Source organism: Zalophus californianus, chromosome 1, assembly GCF_009762305.2.
Source record: "Zalophus californianus isolate mZalCal1 chromosome 1, mZalCal1.pri.v2, whole genome shotgun sequence".
NCBI lineage: Eukaryota > Metazoa > Chordata > Mammalia > Carnivora > Otariidae > Zalophus > Zalophus californianus.
This window is the reverse complement of record NC_045595.1, coordinates 123,920,079-123,940,265: the sequence shown is the minus strand read 5'-3', so window position 1 is coordinate 123,940,265 and position 20,187 is coordinate 123,920,079. Positions and strand designations below refer to the sequence as shown.

At 41.5% G+C, this 20,187-nt stretch overlaps 1 protein-coding gene across 1 annotated transcript in view; it reads right to left on the bottom strand.

Moving 5' to 3' along the window:
• Positions 1 to 11,848, bottom strand: part of TMEM212 (transmembrane protein 212) — a 39,785-nt gene extending 27,937 nt beyond the window's left edge. Inside the window, 2 exon segments of the mRNA XM_027581846.1 lie at positions 4,734 to 4,905; positions 11,721 to 11,848. Coding sequence (XP_027437647.1) covers positions 4,734 to 4,905; positions 11,721 to 11,848 — 300 coding nt within the window.
• Positions 11,849 to 20,187: the final 8,339 nt, after the last annotated feature.

The following is a 20,187-nucleotide window of genomic DNA, read 5'->3' as shown; positions in this document are numbered from 1 at the left end:
AAATGCTGCTAGCTACCCAATAGATTGATTTTATAACTCATTAATGAATGGGTTCCCACAGTTTAGCTATTGAAGTTATCAAGGCATAAGACCTGGGTGGGGGTGGAAAGTGATAAGGAGCTGAGCGGGGTTGGTTCACAGTGAGAACGAGAGGAAAGCATGCACAGGGATATGCTTCACAGGAAAAATAAAAGTTAGCTGGCAATGGACTGGATGCGGTGGGGTAGGAGTGGGGCTGAGGGTAGGTTGGTTTAGGGCACTGTTGCCCAGAGCACAATCCTAGGACCAGCAGCATTGTCATCCCTTGGAAACTTGTGAGACAGGCAGAGTCTCAGGCCTCATCCCAGATTTACTGAATCAGAGTATACATTCTGACAAGATCCCCAGGTGATTCATATGCACATTATAGTTTGAGAAGCACTAGTTTGGAGGGAAGGATTGAGTCAAAAGTCACTCTGGGGTTTGAAATTGGGTTCAGAACCAGGAAAGTCAGGAGAAGAAATCATTGCTTTTGGTGGTGATATGATTTTGGGGGGAGAAGCCGAGCTTAAAGAAGCTTAGGCTATCTAGGGGCACCTGGGTGGCTCAGTTGGTTAAGCGTCCGCCTTCAGCTCAGGTCATGATCTCAGGATCCTAGGATCGAGCCCCCTGTCAGGCTCCCTGCTCAGCGGGGAGTCTGCTTCTCCCTGTCCCTCTGCCCCCCACCTCTCTCTCTCAAGTAAATAAACAAACATCTTTAAAAATAATTAAAAAAAAAAAGAAATTTAGGATATCCACATGGAAAATTGGCCATCAGGTGTTTGGCAATCACAGGACTGTTGAAGCTGTAAGAGGCTCGAGTGTTGGTATAATCAAATCCCTTCTGTGACTGAGCAGGGCACTGGGGCCTTTCTCCCAAGTTCCTGTCTCCAGGCAGGATTCTGGGTGCAGCGCTGCTGCCTGCCATTAACTAAGTCACCAGAGTTGCCAAGCCACGTTCTCCAGGATTCAAGTAGAGCTCAGTCCTTAAGGCACTGAATCTCCTTGCTGCATACTTTCTAGCAGCTGATGCCTTTAAATAACCTAGTTCAGAAATTGTAGGAAATCTGCTTATCATGTTGCTGTCAGAAGAGAGCTAGGAGAGTCTGAGGACCAATATTTGCGAAGAATTTAGAAAGTCTGGAATGAAAGCACTGAACAAATACAAAGTACTGTATCACCTGTAAAAATCTATCTTTTATAAGTCTCAAAAGGGATATGGAGTCTTTTGTAAAAGGAAATATCAATATGATTGAAATGTACAAATTGTCTTTCCACCAGAGGAAGATTCATTCTGCAGGCAACTTAAGAAGTGACTGGTAGGGGCGCCTGGGTGGCTCAGTTGGTTAAGCGTCTGACTCTTGATTTTGGCTCAGGTTATGATCTCAGGGCTGTGAGATGGAGCATCGGCCCTGAGCTCAGCGGGGTGTCTGCTTGGGATTCTCTCTCTCTCCCTCTGCCCTGCCCTCCATGCCCCTCTCCCGCTCTCAAATAAATAAACAAATCTTTAAAAACAAAATAAAACAAACAAACAAACAAAAGTGGCTGGTAGAGAAGGTTGTGGAATGAGTCAGAGACCTTTTGGAGTTGATCCCGATCAGATAGAACTGTTGGTTCGCTAGGAAACTCACCAGAAAAAGAAAAAAAAAATCACATTGTTCCACACTTAGACATCATTGAAAGAGAGAGCATTCTTATTGCTTTCCTTCTCCTGAGGATTTTTTTCCTGCTTTAGTATAAATACCAGCTTGACTTTTAGTCCTTGCAACCTAATCAGAGTTCAATGGTGTGAAAAATTTTGTGCCACCAGAGCATGGGACTCATTCACTTATTCAACCATGTTTATTGAACAATATTTATTGAACACTTAGTATGTGACTCACTCCGTTCCGAGTGCTACAGGTAGAGCAGTAAACAAAAAGAAAAAAAAATCCCCACCCTTGTATAATATATACTTTTTTGGGAGGGGTATAAACAAACAATAAGTAAGTACATTATATAGTATATTAGATGGTAATAAGGACCATGGGGAAAAGAATAGAACAGGGAATGAGAAATTGGGGATCTCTCTGTGGGGGAGATTTATAATTTTATTATTTTATAAATAATATAAGTAAATTATAAATATTTTATAAATTTTATAAATTATAAGTTTATAAAATTTGTAATTTTAAATAGGGTAATGAGGGTAATGAAGGAAGGCATCAAGGAGAAAGTGACATGTCTTCAAAGAATTAAAGGAAGTTAGGGAACAAGCCATGTGTGGGAAGAGGCTTCAGGCGGAGAATAGACAGTGCAAAGGCACTGAGGCAAATAAAAAACCTTGGAATATTTGAACACAACAAGGAGCCATGTGATGGAGGAAATGGAATGAGTGAAGGGAAGGGTGGTAGAGATGAGGTCCCGGGAGGTAATAGGATGGGGGAACTCAGCTGCTCATCAGGGAATGGGATGGGAAAGTGAGCGGATGGCAAGAGGTTAGGAAGGAAGGGTTGGACAGAGCTTGGGCACTGATGGGATTCAGGACAAGTGGCCCCCAAGTATGTGACTTTGGCATATTGATTATTTTGAATTAAAGTTATTTAGGAAACAACAGGTGCAGGAAGAACACTGACTCTCCTCTGTCCCCCTGAAAGCAGGAAATGAATTCCCCATGTGAAGGGTACCCTCCCTGCGCTGGAGGGTAGGAATTTTCCTCCCTCACAGCACAAACGAAAGGCATGGTATTAACTAGCATGTGTGTAGAGCTTTAAAACTGGTGATGCCCTTTATTGTACAAGCTTTGTTCAATTTGGTCATTCTCACTGAGCATCTTAGGGTCAGATAGTGTCGCACGGACTCTCTTTACCTGCAAAATCCCTCATGTTCTAGGTAAAAGCAATGAAGAACTAGCTGAGTGAGGGTCCTGCTCTTGGCCATATGCCAAAAATGTCAGACTCAGGACTTAAACGTAGGCTCCATCTCCCCAGTCTTATCTTTTGGATTCCAATTCCCCATGCTGTCAATCTCGGAATCAAATAGCCACCAAGTATCTGTGCGCTGGCCACAGATCTTGTCATTTCTCTGGGTCTAACTGATAACACAGATCTTGGTGTAGAACAAACCTATATTCAATAATTTTTGATCCTAATCAAATCTCAGTATCTGTTGGATGTTCTATGATAGACAGCAGGGATAGACAAAGAATTTAGAAAAAGGGATGCTGAATTGGACTAGAATTGTGGTTTTGTTAAACTTTGGGTCAGTTCTGAAATCAGAACTAAAAAAATTAATAGAATAGAAAATATTAGACTTCGTTTCACACAGAAGGCTAAATATTGTTTTGTGAAACTTGTTATATAGATTTAGTTATATATATATATCAAAATCTATCTATTTACCTAGAGAGAATTATAGGGATGTATTTATATACATTCTAGGTACTGATATAAAATGTTTTTCCTACTCTTTGCATTCCAGTAGATGTTTAATAAATATTTCTTTGAATGAACGTATGGCTTCAGGCAGGAGTTGGGGTAAAGAGCAGATGGGCAAGCCTGGGGAGGTAGATGTAAAAGAATGTATTAGAAAAGAAAAGAAAAAAAGAAAAACACCATCCCACACTTTCCTCCTTCAGTTCCACATTCCCACCATTCTGTTTTCTCCCATCTACTCACCGTCCTTGAACCCCACTAGATGAAGTTTTTTAAAAATTGAGACCTTGTTTGTTTGTCTGTGTACCATTGTAACTCAAGCATGCAGTAGAGTATCAGTACATATTTATTTAATAAGTAGATTAAAATGATATGTTCTAGGGTCTTACTTTTAGGTGATATCCCAGTAAAAGCTGAAATTTTTTTTTTAAGACTTAAAATGTTGCCTCTCTCAAGAGTGGCTACGTTTTAATAGAAAACTCCTAAAGATCAAAAGACCTTTAAATTTGAAATTCTCTAGAGTCCAATGGTGAATGTAAGGCATCACAGGAAGCAATGAGAGAAGGATTTATTGCAAGCCTCTGTAACTCCCCTTAAGCCATACCACCATGGAAGACATTGATTCGCAAGGCTAGATGTGTTCATTTCTTTGACCCAGAGAGCTGCGGTACCAGGCCAACCCTTCATTTGTGCAGTGAATCATTCAGTCAGCAGACAGGGAGCACCTACTTGGTGCCGACTTGTACTTGGCCCGCGCACCCTTTCCTCATGAACTACGACATTCGAGAGGTACATCACCCAGCTTCTTGAATGACTTTCAGTTCACACAGTTGCATGCAAGGACAAATGTGGGAGAACTGAGATTTGGGGCTTGCAGATCTTGGATCATGTCGACATACCTCAGTGTTTCCAGTGCAAGCATTAGTCTGAAAATTATTTTTGTTCCCCATTTTTACATTATTTTTTATGGTTTATATTTTTTTTCTAAATTCAAATTTCACAAGAGAGATTCCAGTTTCTCAGAATACCAGGGTGAGAAGATTAAAATAGCTTTTTAAGAATTTCTTGAACAGCATTTCATTATAGTACAAATGATGGTATATGTGATAAAATGATATTAAGAAAGATCCTACATTTAAGAGTCAACTAATGGAAATCAACGTTCTATGGTAAATTCTAGTTTCTGTAGAATTTGGACTTCTCTGTATTGTTGGAAAACCTAAAAAGGACATGTATTCTTTTTCTTCTTTCCCTCCCTTCTTTCCTTATTCTCTCAATATATGTAATAAAATATTTTTCTACCAAAGCTCTATTCCAGATGGGACAAGCAATCCAGACACTCGGTCCGGTGAACCAAAGCTTGTAAGAAGAGACAGGGGAGAAAGCGAAAACTCCAGAGAATACACTGAGAGCCCCCAGGGAAATGAGAATTCAGCCAGCAGCCTGGTATAGGCTCTGCGTTTTCCTCTGTGACCTGGGTCCTCAATCTCAAAGATGTTTTGTTACCAAAACATGAGGGTATGTCAGGCCTCAGTAAACAGAAGTTTCTTAGAGACAGTAGCCATGACACATGTGGACTGTTGATCTACTTGGAAACAAGCTTCTGTTTGTTTCACCAAAGATAATAACATGTAATGAAATAATCCTTCACATAAATTTGATACAATGAATTCTAATACTAGTTTACTAAGAGAGAGAGTGAGTGAGTGAGAGAGAGAGAGGAGAGAGAGAGAGAAATCATTCCTTGTTTTGGATTACTGCCTCCATTCCCTTCATTCTGCCCTGTCGTGGGGAGTGCCCACTTCCTGGCTTAATCAGATTCAAAGGCTTGCTGACTGAGCTAATTGTTTCTCAACTCAACCTGCCTAGTGGTTCCAGCATAAAGCCAACATCCTTTGTGCACAATAGATCCACATTCCCAGCACAATTTCCCACAAAACAAAGTAAAAATAAGCACCCCGATCACTTTTCATTACATCTAATTTAAATGATTTAGAGCAAAAACAAGACCTCTCCCCATCTTTCAAAGTTCAATTCTACTACAATTATTTTTTAATTTTTGGTAAAGATTTTTGACATGGTTTCATTCCCAAAGAAGCATAGGCTTCATTATGGAGTTCTGTCTTGTTTTCACGAGACCAGCTTTACCTTATTTTACTACTAATTCAATCATCAAGTAGAGGACAAAGATGGAAGTGTATGCAGTTTTAAAATAAACTTCGAGGAGTAATTTATTAGTTGAATAAAATACGGATCTCCAATCATTCTTGAATCATAATTCAAATTTTAGATGTTGGGCTTATGTACATTTAAGCAACTGTCAAAGTTTATTTCTTAATTCCTCATGCATTTGAGAAAGTGATACGTATTTGCTTTTGACTATTAGGACATGTTTTTCTCTACTAAGATAAGATCTTGAAAACACAGACCACTTTCTGAAGCTACCTGAATAATTTTCCTGTTCAATATTAATGCCTTTTCCCTTAAATAAGATGATGAAAAAATAATTTTTTGGATGGAAATGCAGTGGTTTAGAACATGGATTTTGGCATGAGACTGAGCTAGGATCCATTATCTGCCAGGGATGTGTCCTTGGGCAAGGGCAAGTTACTTACCTTTCTAGGTCTGTTTCTTCATATGGGAATAAAATTAGTGTTTATCTCACCAGGTGGTGATTGAGAAAACGAAATGAGGCAATCCATGTAAAATGCTCAGCACCAAGCCCTGCATAGCGAAGAAGCTTCCTCCTTTCCCTATCATTACACTGGACGGTCCATCTTTGAAGTTCTTTCAGCAAAGGACAGAGGCACTGTGGTTGCTACTGCTTTTATGCATCATCTTATCGCATCTTACTGTCTCTTACGCAGCTCCCAAAGGACCCTTCCATGTCCCATGAGGAGGGAAGCTGCTCTCAGAACCTCTGCTTTTTTTTCTTTCTGTCTTTCTGCCTTTAATAGCCATTCCACCGGGTGACCCCGATTTTGAAGCCATTGCTTTGCTGGATATACAGGACCCAGGAAAGCAGCTCAATTGTTCTGCTATAGCCATTATTTCCCATCTCCTCTCAACACTGTGGGAGTATATTCTCTCTCTCTCTTTCTTCCTCATGCCACTAGGTAGGTTCCACGAGGGTAGAGGCCTTGTGAGTCTTATGCATCCCCTAGATGTAATAAGACATTGCTGCCAACACCTAGACTTGGGTCTGGCCCAGAGTAGATACTTAACACACATTTGTTGAATTCATGAATGACTACTCCAGACTTTCCAGCTGGGCACTTGCGGTCCCGAGGGTCTGCCCCAACCCAGAGCTATGTGTGTCCAGCATGCCGCTGTGTGCCAATGTTAGTGTGTCCCCTCGTGACAGAGGGAAAGGGTCTGGGCTGCAGAAAGACTTGTTTGTGTTAGTATTTGGTTTGGGCTGTTTTGACTTTTTCCTTCACTTTTATCTCAAGGTTATAGCTACATGACATGTCAATATACTGTGGGTCAGATCACTCTCCTCTGTTTGCATGTTTGGAAAATAAAGACTGTTGAAATACTCATGTTAAACAGTACAAAGATGGCAAACACAAGAGAATATTTTTTTGCTTTAATCTGGGGGGGCTCTTTTAGTGTTTGTAACACTGACAGGCTAACCCTGACGCTGCCGGGGTGACTTATAAACTGGAGTGTATTCATGATTAGAAGCGTCCTTGCCTCTTAATGTAACGAAGAGAAGGGACAGAGGTAGAGCTAGGGATTTCTCGGTGGGTGTTTTACCAGCCGCCCCTTCCCCGCAGGAATCTGTCCACGCTCATTTCTTTAAAGCATAGAGATTTTCAGGGAGGGCAACTACTGGGAAAGAAGAGAAAATATAATTCTGCTTCTGACCAGGGCTTCCTCTCAGCTCAGCCATGTCATCTGTGTTCCCCAGTGTCCACAGCCAGCAAGGCTCACAGAGGCCCTGCCCCCTCCTGCCCACGTCCAGGGCCCCGGGCCCCTCCAGGGCTCTCTGCTTCCCCTTCAGCACTGCTGGAAGGTACGTCTGCAATCCTCTGTGAAGGTGGTGGAGTCAAGGTGTTTGCTGGCTGCTTTGCAGACCCTACCTTCCTTCTTACCCAAGGAGGTCCAGCAATCTTTGCTCAGGAAAGAATGGCAGAAATTGCACCAAACTCTTCAATCCATCTTTGCCATGAAAGAAAGAAAGAAAGAGAGAAAGAAAGAAAGAAAGAAAGAAAGAAAGAAAGAAAGAAAGAAAGAAAGAAAAGAAAAGAAAGAAGAGAAAGAAAGAAAAGAAAAGAAAGAAGAGAAAGAAATGTAATCTAGACCCCCCAAAAGAGATGGGATATGTCAGTGATGTTGACTGAGGGAGAGAAGCTGATTTGGACACTCTCTACCTCTTTATTTTATTTATTTATTTATTTATTTTTAAAAGATTTTATTTATTTATTTGACACGCAGAGAGAGAGAGAGAGAGAGAGAGAGAGAGCACAAGTAGGCAGAACGGCAGGCAGAGGGAGAGGGAGAAGCAGGCTCCCCGCTGAGCAGGGAGCCCGATGCGGAACTCGGTCCCAGGACCCCAGGATCATGACCAGAGCCAAAGGCAGCCGTTTAACTGACTGAGCCACCCAAGCGACCCTCTGTACCTCTTTAGATATGTTCCTTTACATGTGAGCCTTGGAAATAGCTTTGCCTGTGTTACAGCCTCAGGTTTGTTTGTTTGTTTTTTAAGTAGGTTTCAAAGTTCCAGAAGGGGTCTGTTTTTGCCAAGATGAAAGAGAATGGAGCTCTAAACATGAGATGAAATGAAAATGCTTTATTGTCCTAGCAGCTTCAGGTGACTCGCTTCATTTGTTTATATAGTATAGAGACGTAGCTCCTGTAGCAGAAAGAGCATGAACTTTGACATCAGAAAGACCCAGGTTTAGGACTAAGGATTCCATCTAAGACATACAAAAGGAATGAAAAATTAGAATATTAACACTCTGCTAACCCCAGTGCAGTAACCGATTCAAGCACAACGGAAAATGATAGCTCTACAATGGAAAATATGGCAGTCACCACCTGAACTAAATGATCAGACTTGATATCACCAACACCAGGACAAAGGGACATCACTGCCTCCTGATATAAGGAAAGCACACACCATCATGTGCATAGTGTTTTTGGCAAACATGTTTAGCCTGAATCTAATCATAAAGAAACAATCAGACAAATTCAGATTACAGGGACACTTTAAAAAGCATTAGCCTGGACTCCTCAAAAATTGTCCATGTCACGAAAGATAATAAAATATTGCTGAGATATTTGGGGAAATTTAAATATGGGTTTTATGGGGCACCAGGGTGCCTCAGTCGGTGGATCATCCTACTCTTGATTTGGGCTCAGGTCATGATCTTAGGGCTTGGGATCGAGCCGCGCATCGGGTTCTGTGCTCAGCTCAGAGTCCGCTGGAGAGTCTCTCTCTCCCTCTGCCCCTCCCACTGCTCTCTCTCTCTCTCAATAAATAAAGTCTTTAAAAAAATAATAAAATAAAAATAAATATGGATTTTATAGTAGATAATTGTGTATCAATGCTGAGTGTCTTGGGAGTATGAATGACATGATAATTATATAAGAGAATGTCTTATTGGTGAAACTAGTTAAGTTAGTGTTCTTTATGTTTTTTTAACTTTTCTATAGATCTGAAAATTTTAAATTAAAATGTGAGAGAACAAAAGGAAAAACAATACCTTTGCGAACTGCATAAAATGAAAGGTCTAACTTTTACGCAGACACACAGCCATGCTGGCTCAATAATCCCCGAGAATATTGACGCCTGTGGGTCACAGGAAAAGCTGCTCTGTCCCCCCTTTAGCATCAACATGACACCTGTCTTTCTTGAACAGGGACGATGCAACAGGTACGTTAGGTTACACTGTGAAGGTGAACCACTCTTGCAGACACGTTGATGGGTATCGTTTATATACGCTTTTGTCTTTCCAGCTATTCCAATTTCTTTACTGGTTTAAAAACCTTTCTAAAGCTCCTTCATAATGCACATTTCCTTCTGCTTTTTACTAGCTGTTCGACTTCAACTTTGAGTGAACCCTCTCTTCTCATAATGGCTTGGGGTTTAAGGAGAGCAAAGTTCAATTTTTATCATCCCCAACTGGGAATTGTCAAATTTAAAGCCTTCCAATCTGCAAGATGTTTGGACCCAAAGCGAGATTTGTGCATCAACTTGTACTTACCTAGTTTAGACATTATCTGCCTTTTGTGTATCTGACCGTCAGATGTGTTTTGCAATCATCTGGAATTTCTCAGAATTTTCCCATGTTTTGGCAAAGCAAAACAACTTCAGTGTGTCACCAGCAAACGTGTGCAGCTCCTTGTCAGTTTGCCCTCCCAAGCCCTGCAGCTGCAAGGAAATGCTCTTACTGGCAGACTTGACCTCACCAGGCAGCCTCCCACAGGCTACTGTGGGGACTGTCTGTCTTTTGGGAAGGCTGCTCCTATCTTGTTTAATCACGGACTAGAAGGGCCGCAGATAGAAGTGAGATCGTGACAGCAGCTAAGACTGATCAGTGCTCTGGCCACCAAGGAGTGGGGGAAGACACTAAGAAAACAGGAAGAGAGAAACAGTGGGGGTGTCCGGGGAAGAGAGGAGGAGAGAAGACGGAGAGGAAAGAAGAACAACAAGAGAGGAGTCAGAACGTAGAGGAAAACATTCCTGAAGCCAAAAACAGCTTCTTGCGTCACTCACAGATCCAAAGCCTGGGTCTGGACAGAGTTGATTCCGGGACAGAGGAGCCATGGAAGCCACGGGCCACTCGTGTACATTTTACAAAAGATACTTGTAGGGCGGACAAAAGAGAAATAAGTAGAGGGAAAGGGCAAAAAACAAAGCAAAACAAAACAAAAGGGGATGAGAAAGAAGGAAGTCTAGGTATCCTGAAATATTCTCAGGTTATGCTTGTTTTTAAGTTGCTTCTAGGGACAAACCTTTAAATCCTCTTAAACAGGAAATGTATATTCATTTAGTTCCTTCTCTTAGCATTTTTGGAAAGGAAAGAACCAAACTGTTCAGTGAGAAACTAAGCATACTTTTGGATCCAAATATATCCACGTAAAAGGCACAAGAGAGGCGGGAATTGTGGGGATGGGTTCACTAAAGCCCTCTACAGTTGTCATTATTTTTTCCATTTTACAAATGACAAAGCTGAAGTTCTAAGGTGTAAATAGTGAAGGTGATACAGCTAATCAGCGTTGAATTCTGGTTTTGAACCTACAAATGCTTGACTCCGAAGTCTGTAATTTTTGTTTTCCACTACCAGATCGGGACATAGGTGTACTACACCTTTTAAAACATGTATGCATAGGGCGCCTGGGTGGCTCAGTTGGTTAAACGACTGCCTTCGGCTCAGGTCATGATCCTGGAGTCCCGGGATCGAGTCCCGCATCGGGCTCCCTGCTCAGCAGTGAGTCTGCTTCTCCCTCTGACCCTCTTCCCTCTCGTGCTCTCTGTCTCTCATTCTCTCTCTCTCAGATAAATAAATAAAATCTTAAAATAAATAAATAAAACATGTATGCATAGATGAAGATTGATCCATGACGTATACCAAATAGGGCTGTACTCAAACCCAGGACATAATAGGAATGGAGACGATGCTGCATGTGCACAAAGGAGACAGTTTTTAGAACTGCTGATTCTACTCCTAGTTGGAGAGAGAGACAGAGACAGAGACAGAGAGATATTCCTCACCCTTTCTTTTTTTATAAAATTAGGACAAACGGGAGAACCACAGCCAAAGTTTCATTCCTATGTATTGAAGGAAACCTCTGGACTTTCTATCTAGAGCATTGCTGGTCTAGTTTTCCATTTCTCAGTGCTCCATGTGTGCGCTCTCGCCCTTCGTGTGGAGATGAACTATCACGGTTATTGCATGGATTGTTCCCGCATGGCTGGCCGAGGGGGCATAGGCTAAAACAAATGAGTAAGATGAGGGGCAGTGTAATGCAGTAGGAAGAGACTCTGGCTGTGTGACCTCGAGTAAATCAAAATCTCTCATAATCTCGGTGTCCTTCTTAGCGACATGTGGAGGTTAGACTAGATAATTTCGCAGATTCCTTCCATATCTCAGATTCCGTGCCTTGAAATAAATCCCCAAGGAGCTAAAGTGCCTGCATGGCCAAAATGCCTGTCCCCCAGAAGCCTTTATCAGTGAGAGTGTTATCTCCTGGAGGACTGGGAACCACCATCTGGATCCACTGCTGGCTGCTAGAAGCAATGGAAACAAAGTCTGCACTGTACATGGTCTGTTGGCCAACCGGATTCCTGCGGGAGAGATTTCGTGTAGAGTTCCTCCATGGAGGCCTCCCTTTGCCCTCCTGGCACACAAATAGGCAGCCGGGAGGCCAGCATCCACCAGCTGGGAGCCGGCGTCCACCAGCCGCATAGTCAACAGCCTTTGAGTAACAAATTGGTGATCTCAGCCCAGCTCTGGTGACTGTGTCATAAGATAATTAAAACTTGTCAACCGACACAGCAGAGGCCTGGAAGGGCAAGGACTGAAGGAGCATAAAGCTAAATCACTCTTCTTTCTAGCTCCTTGAAAAGGGATGCAAAACTGGGAGGGACCTGCTAACATCTGAAGTCATAGAGTGACTAGTGTAGGTGGATGGAGAGGTGAGAATTCAGTGAGGATCTGGACGTGCACAGAACTCAAAGACCAATCCCCATCCACAGGCTGAGAGTGACCAGTAGGGTTAACCTCTCTAAATCATGGTTTGTTTTTTTGTTTTGTTTTGTTTTGTTTTGTTTTGTTTTTTTGAGAGAGAGAGCACAGGAGGGGTAGGGGCAGGGGAGAGGGAGAGAGAATCTTAAGTAGGTTCCACACCTGGTGCGGAAGCCCCACTGGGGCTTGATCTCACGACCCTGAGATCATGACCTGAGCCAAAATCAAGAGTCAGATGCTTAACCGACTGAGCCACCCAGGAGCCCCTCTAAATCAACTTCTGATTGGCCAGGAAACAAAGTCCTTACTCTATTTTCCAAGCCATGGTTAAAATATTAGAAACCTCAGTTTTATGTATATTTATAATGCAGGGAAGCAAGGTGAGCTACAAATGGTACAACAGTTGATTCGCTCCCTCAATTCATCCAGGTCTCTGCTCAAAAAGCCCCTCATCACAGACCTTTCTCATCAATCTCTTTCCCTCTCCCTCTATGGAGCTTACTCATTACCACCTGACTCGATTCTTCATCGCTCTTGGCTCATTTGTTTACTGTGTGTTTTCCCAACTAGAATGAAAGCTCCATGAAGGTAAGGACTTTGTTTTGTTCACTGCTACATTCCAGAGCCCAAAACAATACCTGGCTCATAGTAGATGCTTAGGAAGCATTGATGAATGAATGAATGAATGAATGAATGAATGGATGAATGGATGGATGAATGAAGCTGCTTATCACAGTTACTAACTTATCTAGACCATTTTGCTGACAAAGCTAGCTCCTCAGGCCTTCACTTAGAAACAATTAATGTTTTGGTACCTTAAATCTCTCCATCCCTTCTCCATGAAAATCCACACCGAAACACAAAGGAAATCTTCCAGGTTAGCCCGCTCAGCTGTGAGACTGTACTGTAAATACATGTGCATTGTATGTGAATATATGGGAGAGGCGTGCCCATGCTGGGATTATTCTGGCCTTGCTATATGGGCATGTGACATACTGCCACATGACTCTGTGTTAAACAGAGGAAGATGCAAGGTCACAGACCAACCGCGTGAGTCTAGCCAGAACTTCCGCCTCTGGGGGAAAGCTCTAAGGGTGATGCCAACTTTTTAAAAGCAGCTCATGTTCACTGGTGATCTGTCTAATTGAATGGCTTTTACGTATTTCTGTATATTCAAAGTTTTATCTACTTCTTCGTCTGAATACTTTTCATAGATAACAATTTTCCCCTACTCTCTAGAAAAATGATAGCAAAGATATTAAAATTTTTATTCACGAGGGACACCTGGGTGGCTCAGTCCGGTAAGCAGTAAGCTTCTGCCTTCGGCTCAGGTCATGATCCCAGGACCCTGGGATCGAGTCCCACATCGGGCTCCCTGCTGAGCAGGGAGTCTGCTTCTCCCTCTGCCCCTCCCCCCACTTGTGTTCTCTCTCTCTTTCTCTCTGGAGCTCTCTCTCAAATAAATAAAATCTTTAAAAAAATTAAAAAATAGTAAAATAAAATTTTTATTCACGCGAATCTGATTATAGAAACTAAGACTATTGTATTTCCACACAGATGATGTTGTGATGTTTTCTGAGCCAGGACAACAGACAAACTAAGTGCATCGTTCTGATATAAGGAGTTGGGTAGCCTAGGACAAACATTGCCTACTTTTACCAGATGGTGGTATCGTTTTTGTATACAAAGGCCCACACTTTCCTTTCTCTTTTCAACAATGCAGATGTCCTGCCCTGGTTTTTATTTATTTATATATTTATTTTAAAGGGCAGGGGAGAAAAGGGCATTTCCTGATACTTCCCCATCTCCTTGTCCCAGTACGTAAGACTTTCTGTTACTTTCTCTTGATCCACCCAAAGCTAATTGACATTAAAGATAACAGCTAGGATACTAGGCAAGCCTCCTTGATCCAACGACAGGTTCACTATAAAGCATGTGGGGCAATGAGAATGAAAAGTACACAGTAACGACCCAACTGGAGAATCACAGAATGGAACAGGACCTGAGAAATCAGCCAGTCCACGCCTGTCATTTCACAGACTAATTCCACGGTTAAAATACCCAAACAAAGAGCTAACTGCAACCTTCACCCATAGTGGAATAAGCCCGCTGCAACTGACGACCTTTCTGCTATATCCACGTTTAGCACTAGGTGTTGCTCTATGCTATTTCTAGACCCAATTTCTTTGCTGCACAACAGAAGCCGAGCCTCCTAATCTGAGTTCCATTCTGCAAATGCTGCTTTTAAGATGAAACCCTGCTAGTATTCAGTACTGGTTTCCCGGAAGCAGCTTCATTTAAATGGCTCAGGTGTGGCATACTGAATTCGCTGAAACAGCCGCTCTGGAAAGAAGGGGATCGATACATGCCAGGGAAAGGGGACTCCAAAGTCAGTTTTCAAATTGTCCTAATTCAAATATTTACTTAAACCCTGTTTTTATATTATGTGCAACACAAGGGGAATGACATTGTTGCTGTGTGCTTCCTGGAACTGACTGTCTGCTACAAGGCCACAGATAAAGTTTGTTTATAGAAAAACAAAATATGAAAAAGGAAAGTTTAGCACTGTTCTATTTGGGGTTTAATACTCCCACACATCCCAAAGGGGAGAAAGGGCATCTTTCTAGAACCTTGCTTTCCCCGTGGCAGCCGAGGACAGAAATGCTTTAACCCCCTCTAGTGACAGATGCATCATTACTTAGATTAGTTCAGTTGTTCAGTTTGAATGGTAATGGCATAGGGAGAAACAGGTCCCGCTTTAAGAATTTCATTGTTCAGGAAGAGGGCAAATTTTCAATTCACCTTTAGGTTTTAAAGGGAATGAAATTCAGCTATTAAAGATGAATCTTTAACATCATTACTCAGTGGTTTCAACTTGGATAAATATTTTTTTAAAGGTTTTATGTATTTATTTTTGAGAGAGAGAGAGACAGAGAGAGAGTGCTTGCGAGCAGGGGGAAGGGCAGAGGAGGGGGAAGGGCAGAGGAGGAGGAAGAGAGAATCTGGAGCAGACTCTGCACTGAGCGCAGAGCCCGACACGGAGCTCGATCCCACAACAGCGAGATCATGACCTGAACTGAAACCACGAGTTGGAGGCTTAACGAACTAAGACCAGGTACCCCTCAACCCGGATAAATTTGACATAAACTCAGTATAAATGTTCAAGTTCTACAAGTCCAATGTTGTAATCATCTAATACTTAGTTTAAAATCATCATGCATGTAACAAAACAATGTCTAGTACATTGTTGCTAAACATGGGTTTTTTTTTCAGTTTTGGTTATTTACCAATAACTATTTGTAATACCAATAATCAGGCAATGATGCTTATAACAGTCCTGGATTTTTAGCAGGAAGGAAAATGGAAGAAGGAAGCCAGAGTGGAAGCATCCTAATCCCATTACTAAGCTTAGCGTAGAGGGAGAGAGGTAGCTCACACAAAGTTAGCTGCTAGGATCCATAATATAAACTCTTCAGTCTAGTCCTAAAGAGAGGGTTCCTTCCAATTTTTATAGTTTAGGCCTCAGGCTGAAAAAACTAAGTACTTGGCTGAAGTGTGACTTATAAAATGTTAGTTTCAGCTTTCTCCCCAGCACAAACCAGCCTTTCTTTTCTGAAGATTCTATTTCCTTTACATCCTTTGAGGATAAAACTATGCATTGTGGTTTTTATACCGTATTCACTCAGGGTATTTAAAAACAGAGTGAATTCCACTTTTTCTCCCAGTTCCCTCTTCACAGAGGTTCCCCTTTCCTCACTCCTGATAGGCTTGATGATGATGTAAAGTAGTATCCTCTAGGATCTTTGCACTTCATTTGTTATACCCCATATTAAAGATGGGCAACTTTTCAAAAGGGATAGGTCAGACTCCTGATCCATGTTCTTGTAAATGTGGGGTCAGAGGTGTTTATGTGTTAGGAAAATTGTCTATTTCCTATAAAAGGAAGGTAGAGAAGAATTTTTGAAAGCATCCATTTTGGAAATCATGTTTTTAGTGAGTGGCAGGAAGGCAGAGGCACCGTGTGATAGACGCTGAGGAAGTTTCTGCCATCTTTAGTCAGACCCACTTTTGCATGGACCATTTTTGGTAAGTCTACTGGCATGTGTAGGGGGAAGAAACATAAGAGCTATTAAAATAGATTTGTCATTTCCACACACAGACACGCATACACGAATCACAAAATGCTTACCCTTTGTTTTTTCTTAATGCTAAACTGACCAAAGTTTTTTTTTAATGCACTTTATGAGCTCTTCTAGTGTCATCTGCTAATTTCTTCCATCGCTTTTTATTCTCCAAACAGGTTACATTTGCATAATTCCAAAAAGGTGAATATAGCTCCTGCTCTTGCTTAAAATTGTTTCCAGCCTAGCTTAACAACCTCTATTTTTTAAGTTCGTTCCAAGATTGAGACAAAAATCTCTCTACCAAAAGCAAAATAAAAGCCACATTCCTATGCTTTTGCCTCATTTCATGTTTTATTATTCTATGTTTCTTAATAATACATTCTGTAAATATTGAAATGGGCACATGTTCTGTGGACGGGAAGCAAGGTTATGTAGTTAACACAAGGTGCGATCTCTAGAAGACGTCCATTTTAGGCCACATGCAATTTATATGTTTTCTCCCCTCTTGATAGAGAAAAAGGAAAAAAAAAACCCTGGAAAACATTATAGAACCCAACTATATGCCTTTTGGAGCCAATGATAAAGCATAAGTTTTCACCACTCCCAGCAGTGTTGGAGCTGGCCTGAACTGAAGCCTGGGGATGTGCTTGCTGAGGTCCACAAATGAGAAAATGGAGTGATGACGGCAGACCATATTATTGCATGGTGCTATTAAAAAGCGAACGCCAGTCTAGCATTATTGAAGTCTAGAAATGTTTGCTTACAACCAGCTAAGCCCACACACACTGTGGAGAATACATTTTATATGTTTATAATAATAGCAATAAAAAATTTCCCCAAATCAACTTACTTTTTTCTTGTTAATCCTGGGTTAAAGACAGTAATTATAAAAAACACATCTCAAAGAGCACTTGCACTTTTGTTGAATAAAGGAGGTATTTACAACATAGATTTAGTTACGTTTTGAAAAGTATAATAATTTCAGTTAGGCAAACTTTGTGCTCTGTTTCCTTAGAGGAGAGCTTTGCAACTTTTTTGGGTTCACTTTTAAGCGAGCTAAAGTCTTCCTTTTGAATACCCACATTAGAGTAACTTTGGAATGAGCAATCCATAGGGTCTCCTTAATCTAAGTGTGGTGTTTGTAAACGGAGGGCCTACTTCTATAGCACAAGTGAGTTACCTTTGATCAGCATTTTCTTATGATGAATGATAAGGGAATATACTTTTTGATGTACATCAGTTTTCCCTTCAGATTTTTTTTCTAAAATATTTCAGAACACTCTGATTCCCTAGGCTATACAATTTTCCTCTGACTTTACTCCCTCCTGTAGCATTCAGCAGGAGAACATCCCCTGTCTCCTGGGAGTCTGCTCTTCCTTCCATATGGGCTCCCACACTCATTTCCTCCAGCTGCCTCTAGGCGGCCCTGAGCCCTGGGCCTTCATCCAAGAGCTGATGTGATGCTCTGTGGCTGCATGTCCTTGGCAGATGGTCTAGCCCATTATCTCTGGACGAGGCCTCTGGCCTTGACTCTCCTTCCTTGTGAGTTTTCTTTCCCAGGGGACTCCTCAGCCTCATACAAATATAGCTGGCTCTGGAACCTCCCTAGGCTTGTCTGAGTTTGCAACAGTTTAGGCTAGCCTGGGGGGCCCTCTGTTACACAAAGATTGGTGCTGTCACTATCAGTCATCAACTGCTTTGTGTTTATTACTGTTTGACTCTATAGAAAGATAGGAAGGAAGAAGGGTGGGAAGAAAGAAAGAAGAAAAGAAGGAAAAGAAGAAAGAAGGAAAAAAGAAAGAAAGAAAAAGAGAGAAGGAAAAGAAAGAAAGAAAGAAAAAAGAAGGAAGGAAAGGAAGGAAGGAAGGAAGGAAGGAAGAAAGAAAGAAAGACAGGAAGAAAGAAAGCAAGCTAATTTTAAAAAGATGAAAAGACTAGAAAATGAAAATCCTAAAAGGTTCATGTTTCCTGATGGTAAGAAGTTTATTATCTACTTGGTTATAATTATTCATATCTAAATACATTGCAGATTTCAGAAGATGATTAAATCAGAGAGCATATCTAGATGCCAACTTTTTTTTAAAAAGATTTTATTTATTTGAGAGAGAGAGGGATAGAGAGCTCGTGCGAGAGTGCTTGAGCAGGGGGCGGGGCAGACAGAAAGAGAAACAGACTTCCTGCTGAGCAGGGAGCCCATGCAGAGCTCTATCCCTGGACCCTGGGATCATGACCTGAGCAGAAGGCAGATGCTTAACTGACTGAGCCACCTAGGCGTGTTAGATGCCAACATAAAGACTTTTGGCAAACAGTCAATCAATACCAGTCAAGCTAGCCAGGAAGCTCCTCTTAGAGATGTCATTGCAAGAACATCTTCTCTGCCTAGGACCAAATCCAGGTTCATGGTTTTAGCACAGGAGGGTAGAAAATATCCTCTATCCATGAATCTCAAATTCAACTGTGGCCTGAACTTCAGAAACAAGCTTAGCTTTAACACTTTTTGAAAGTCCTTATGCAATATTTTTGCACAAATACTCTCAAAGGGGAGGAAGTTACAAGTTAGGGAAATTGCATAAAGGTATCTGTTCTTTAGCTGATCTAAGTATTGGATCCAAACAAATGTGTGAACTTCAAGAAGACTGCAGCCATAGTATTGGTCCACTGGCACTGGAAAATATCTCTCGAAGTCTCTATGATAAGGAACACCTCTCCTTTTCCTCCTCCTCCACTCAATGCAATTGGGCCAATAGGACACAAATACACAAGTAATGAAGGTTGTCATCTAATCAGACAACAGAGGAATATTCTTCACCTTGTTCCAGGTGTGGCATTTTCATTAACGCTGCTTAACATCACAGTAGCTTTGGGCCAGGGAAGTGCTTGCAGATCATCCTGAGCCTGCGGGTGGATCATACTCTTGGGGTTTTGTACCCACACTCTCTCCAGTCGTGTCCCATCCCAGATGTGGAGAGCTGATTTGTCAAACTGGACACTTATCTCTGCATGGTATCTCAGTAATTTGACCTGTTTGCCCGTTCTACTGAAGTCATTGTGAATCTTGATTCTGATATGTTCCCTCAGTTTCCATCTGCAAATTTAATAAACACAAATTAGTTATTTCCATGTAAGGTATTAGATGAAGTTATGTGGAGTCTTGTGGCAACACACTAGAAGCATTGTTTAGGTCGATAGTCACACATTATAACAAACACTTTTTGAATATGATTATTCAATCAATTTTGGTTCCATATAATAAAATAATTAGAAATACCATGCCATCCTCTGATTTATCCATCCAGTAGCTCTATCCAAATATTATATCATGCTTAAACTAATTTCAGGGGAACTCTTGCTAGCTCATTGTGATTCTTCCTCATCTGAGAAAAATAATATTCATGAGTAATTTTCTGTTTATAAAAGTACTAAGTGGCTCTTTGCAAACAGGTTTTTTTTAAAAGTAGTTGCATAAAAAAGAAAACAAAAGCCACTCAAAATCTCACTACTTCACCTCGTAAACAGTTTGGTTAATTTCCTTTCAGCTGGCTTCCTATCTCCACTCCCCTCTCATGTTCTCTCCCATGCACACATCTTACTCAGTCCCCTGTTGCTTTCCCTTCCCCCAGCTCAAAGAATTAAACAATAGTAACAGAGCGCTTTGAGGGGATATGAGTGCAACAAAACCAGAAAAAAGTGTAAGACAATTTTGACCCTTAAGGTCAAAAGCTGCAAGACTAACTGTAAAATAGAAACGTCTGCATACATACTTGCAGAGTGAGTATTCTTGAACAAGTCAGAGGAAGTCAAGGAAGGCTGAGGTGTTGACTTGGAGATATCACCATCATGAAACCCATTTCAGTCTGTCATCTGCACGAGGGAGTTGCATGGGGGCCAAGTCAGTGCCTAGGTGTTCTTGCTGATGTCCAGTGGAAACCACCAGTC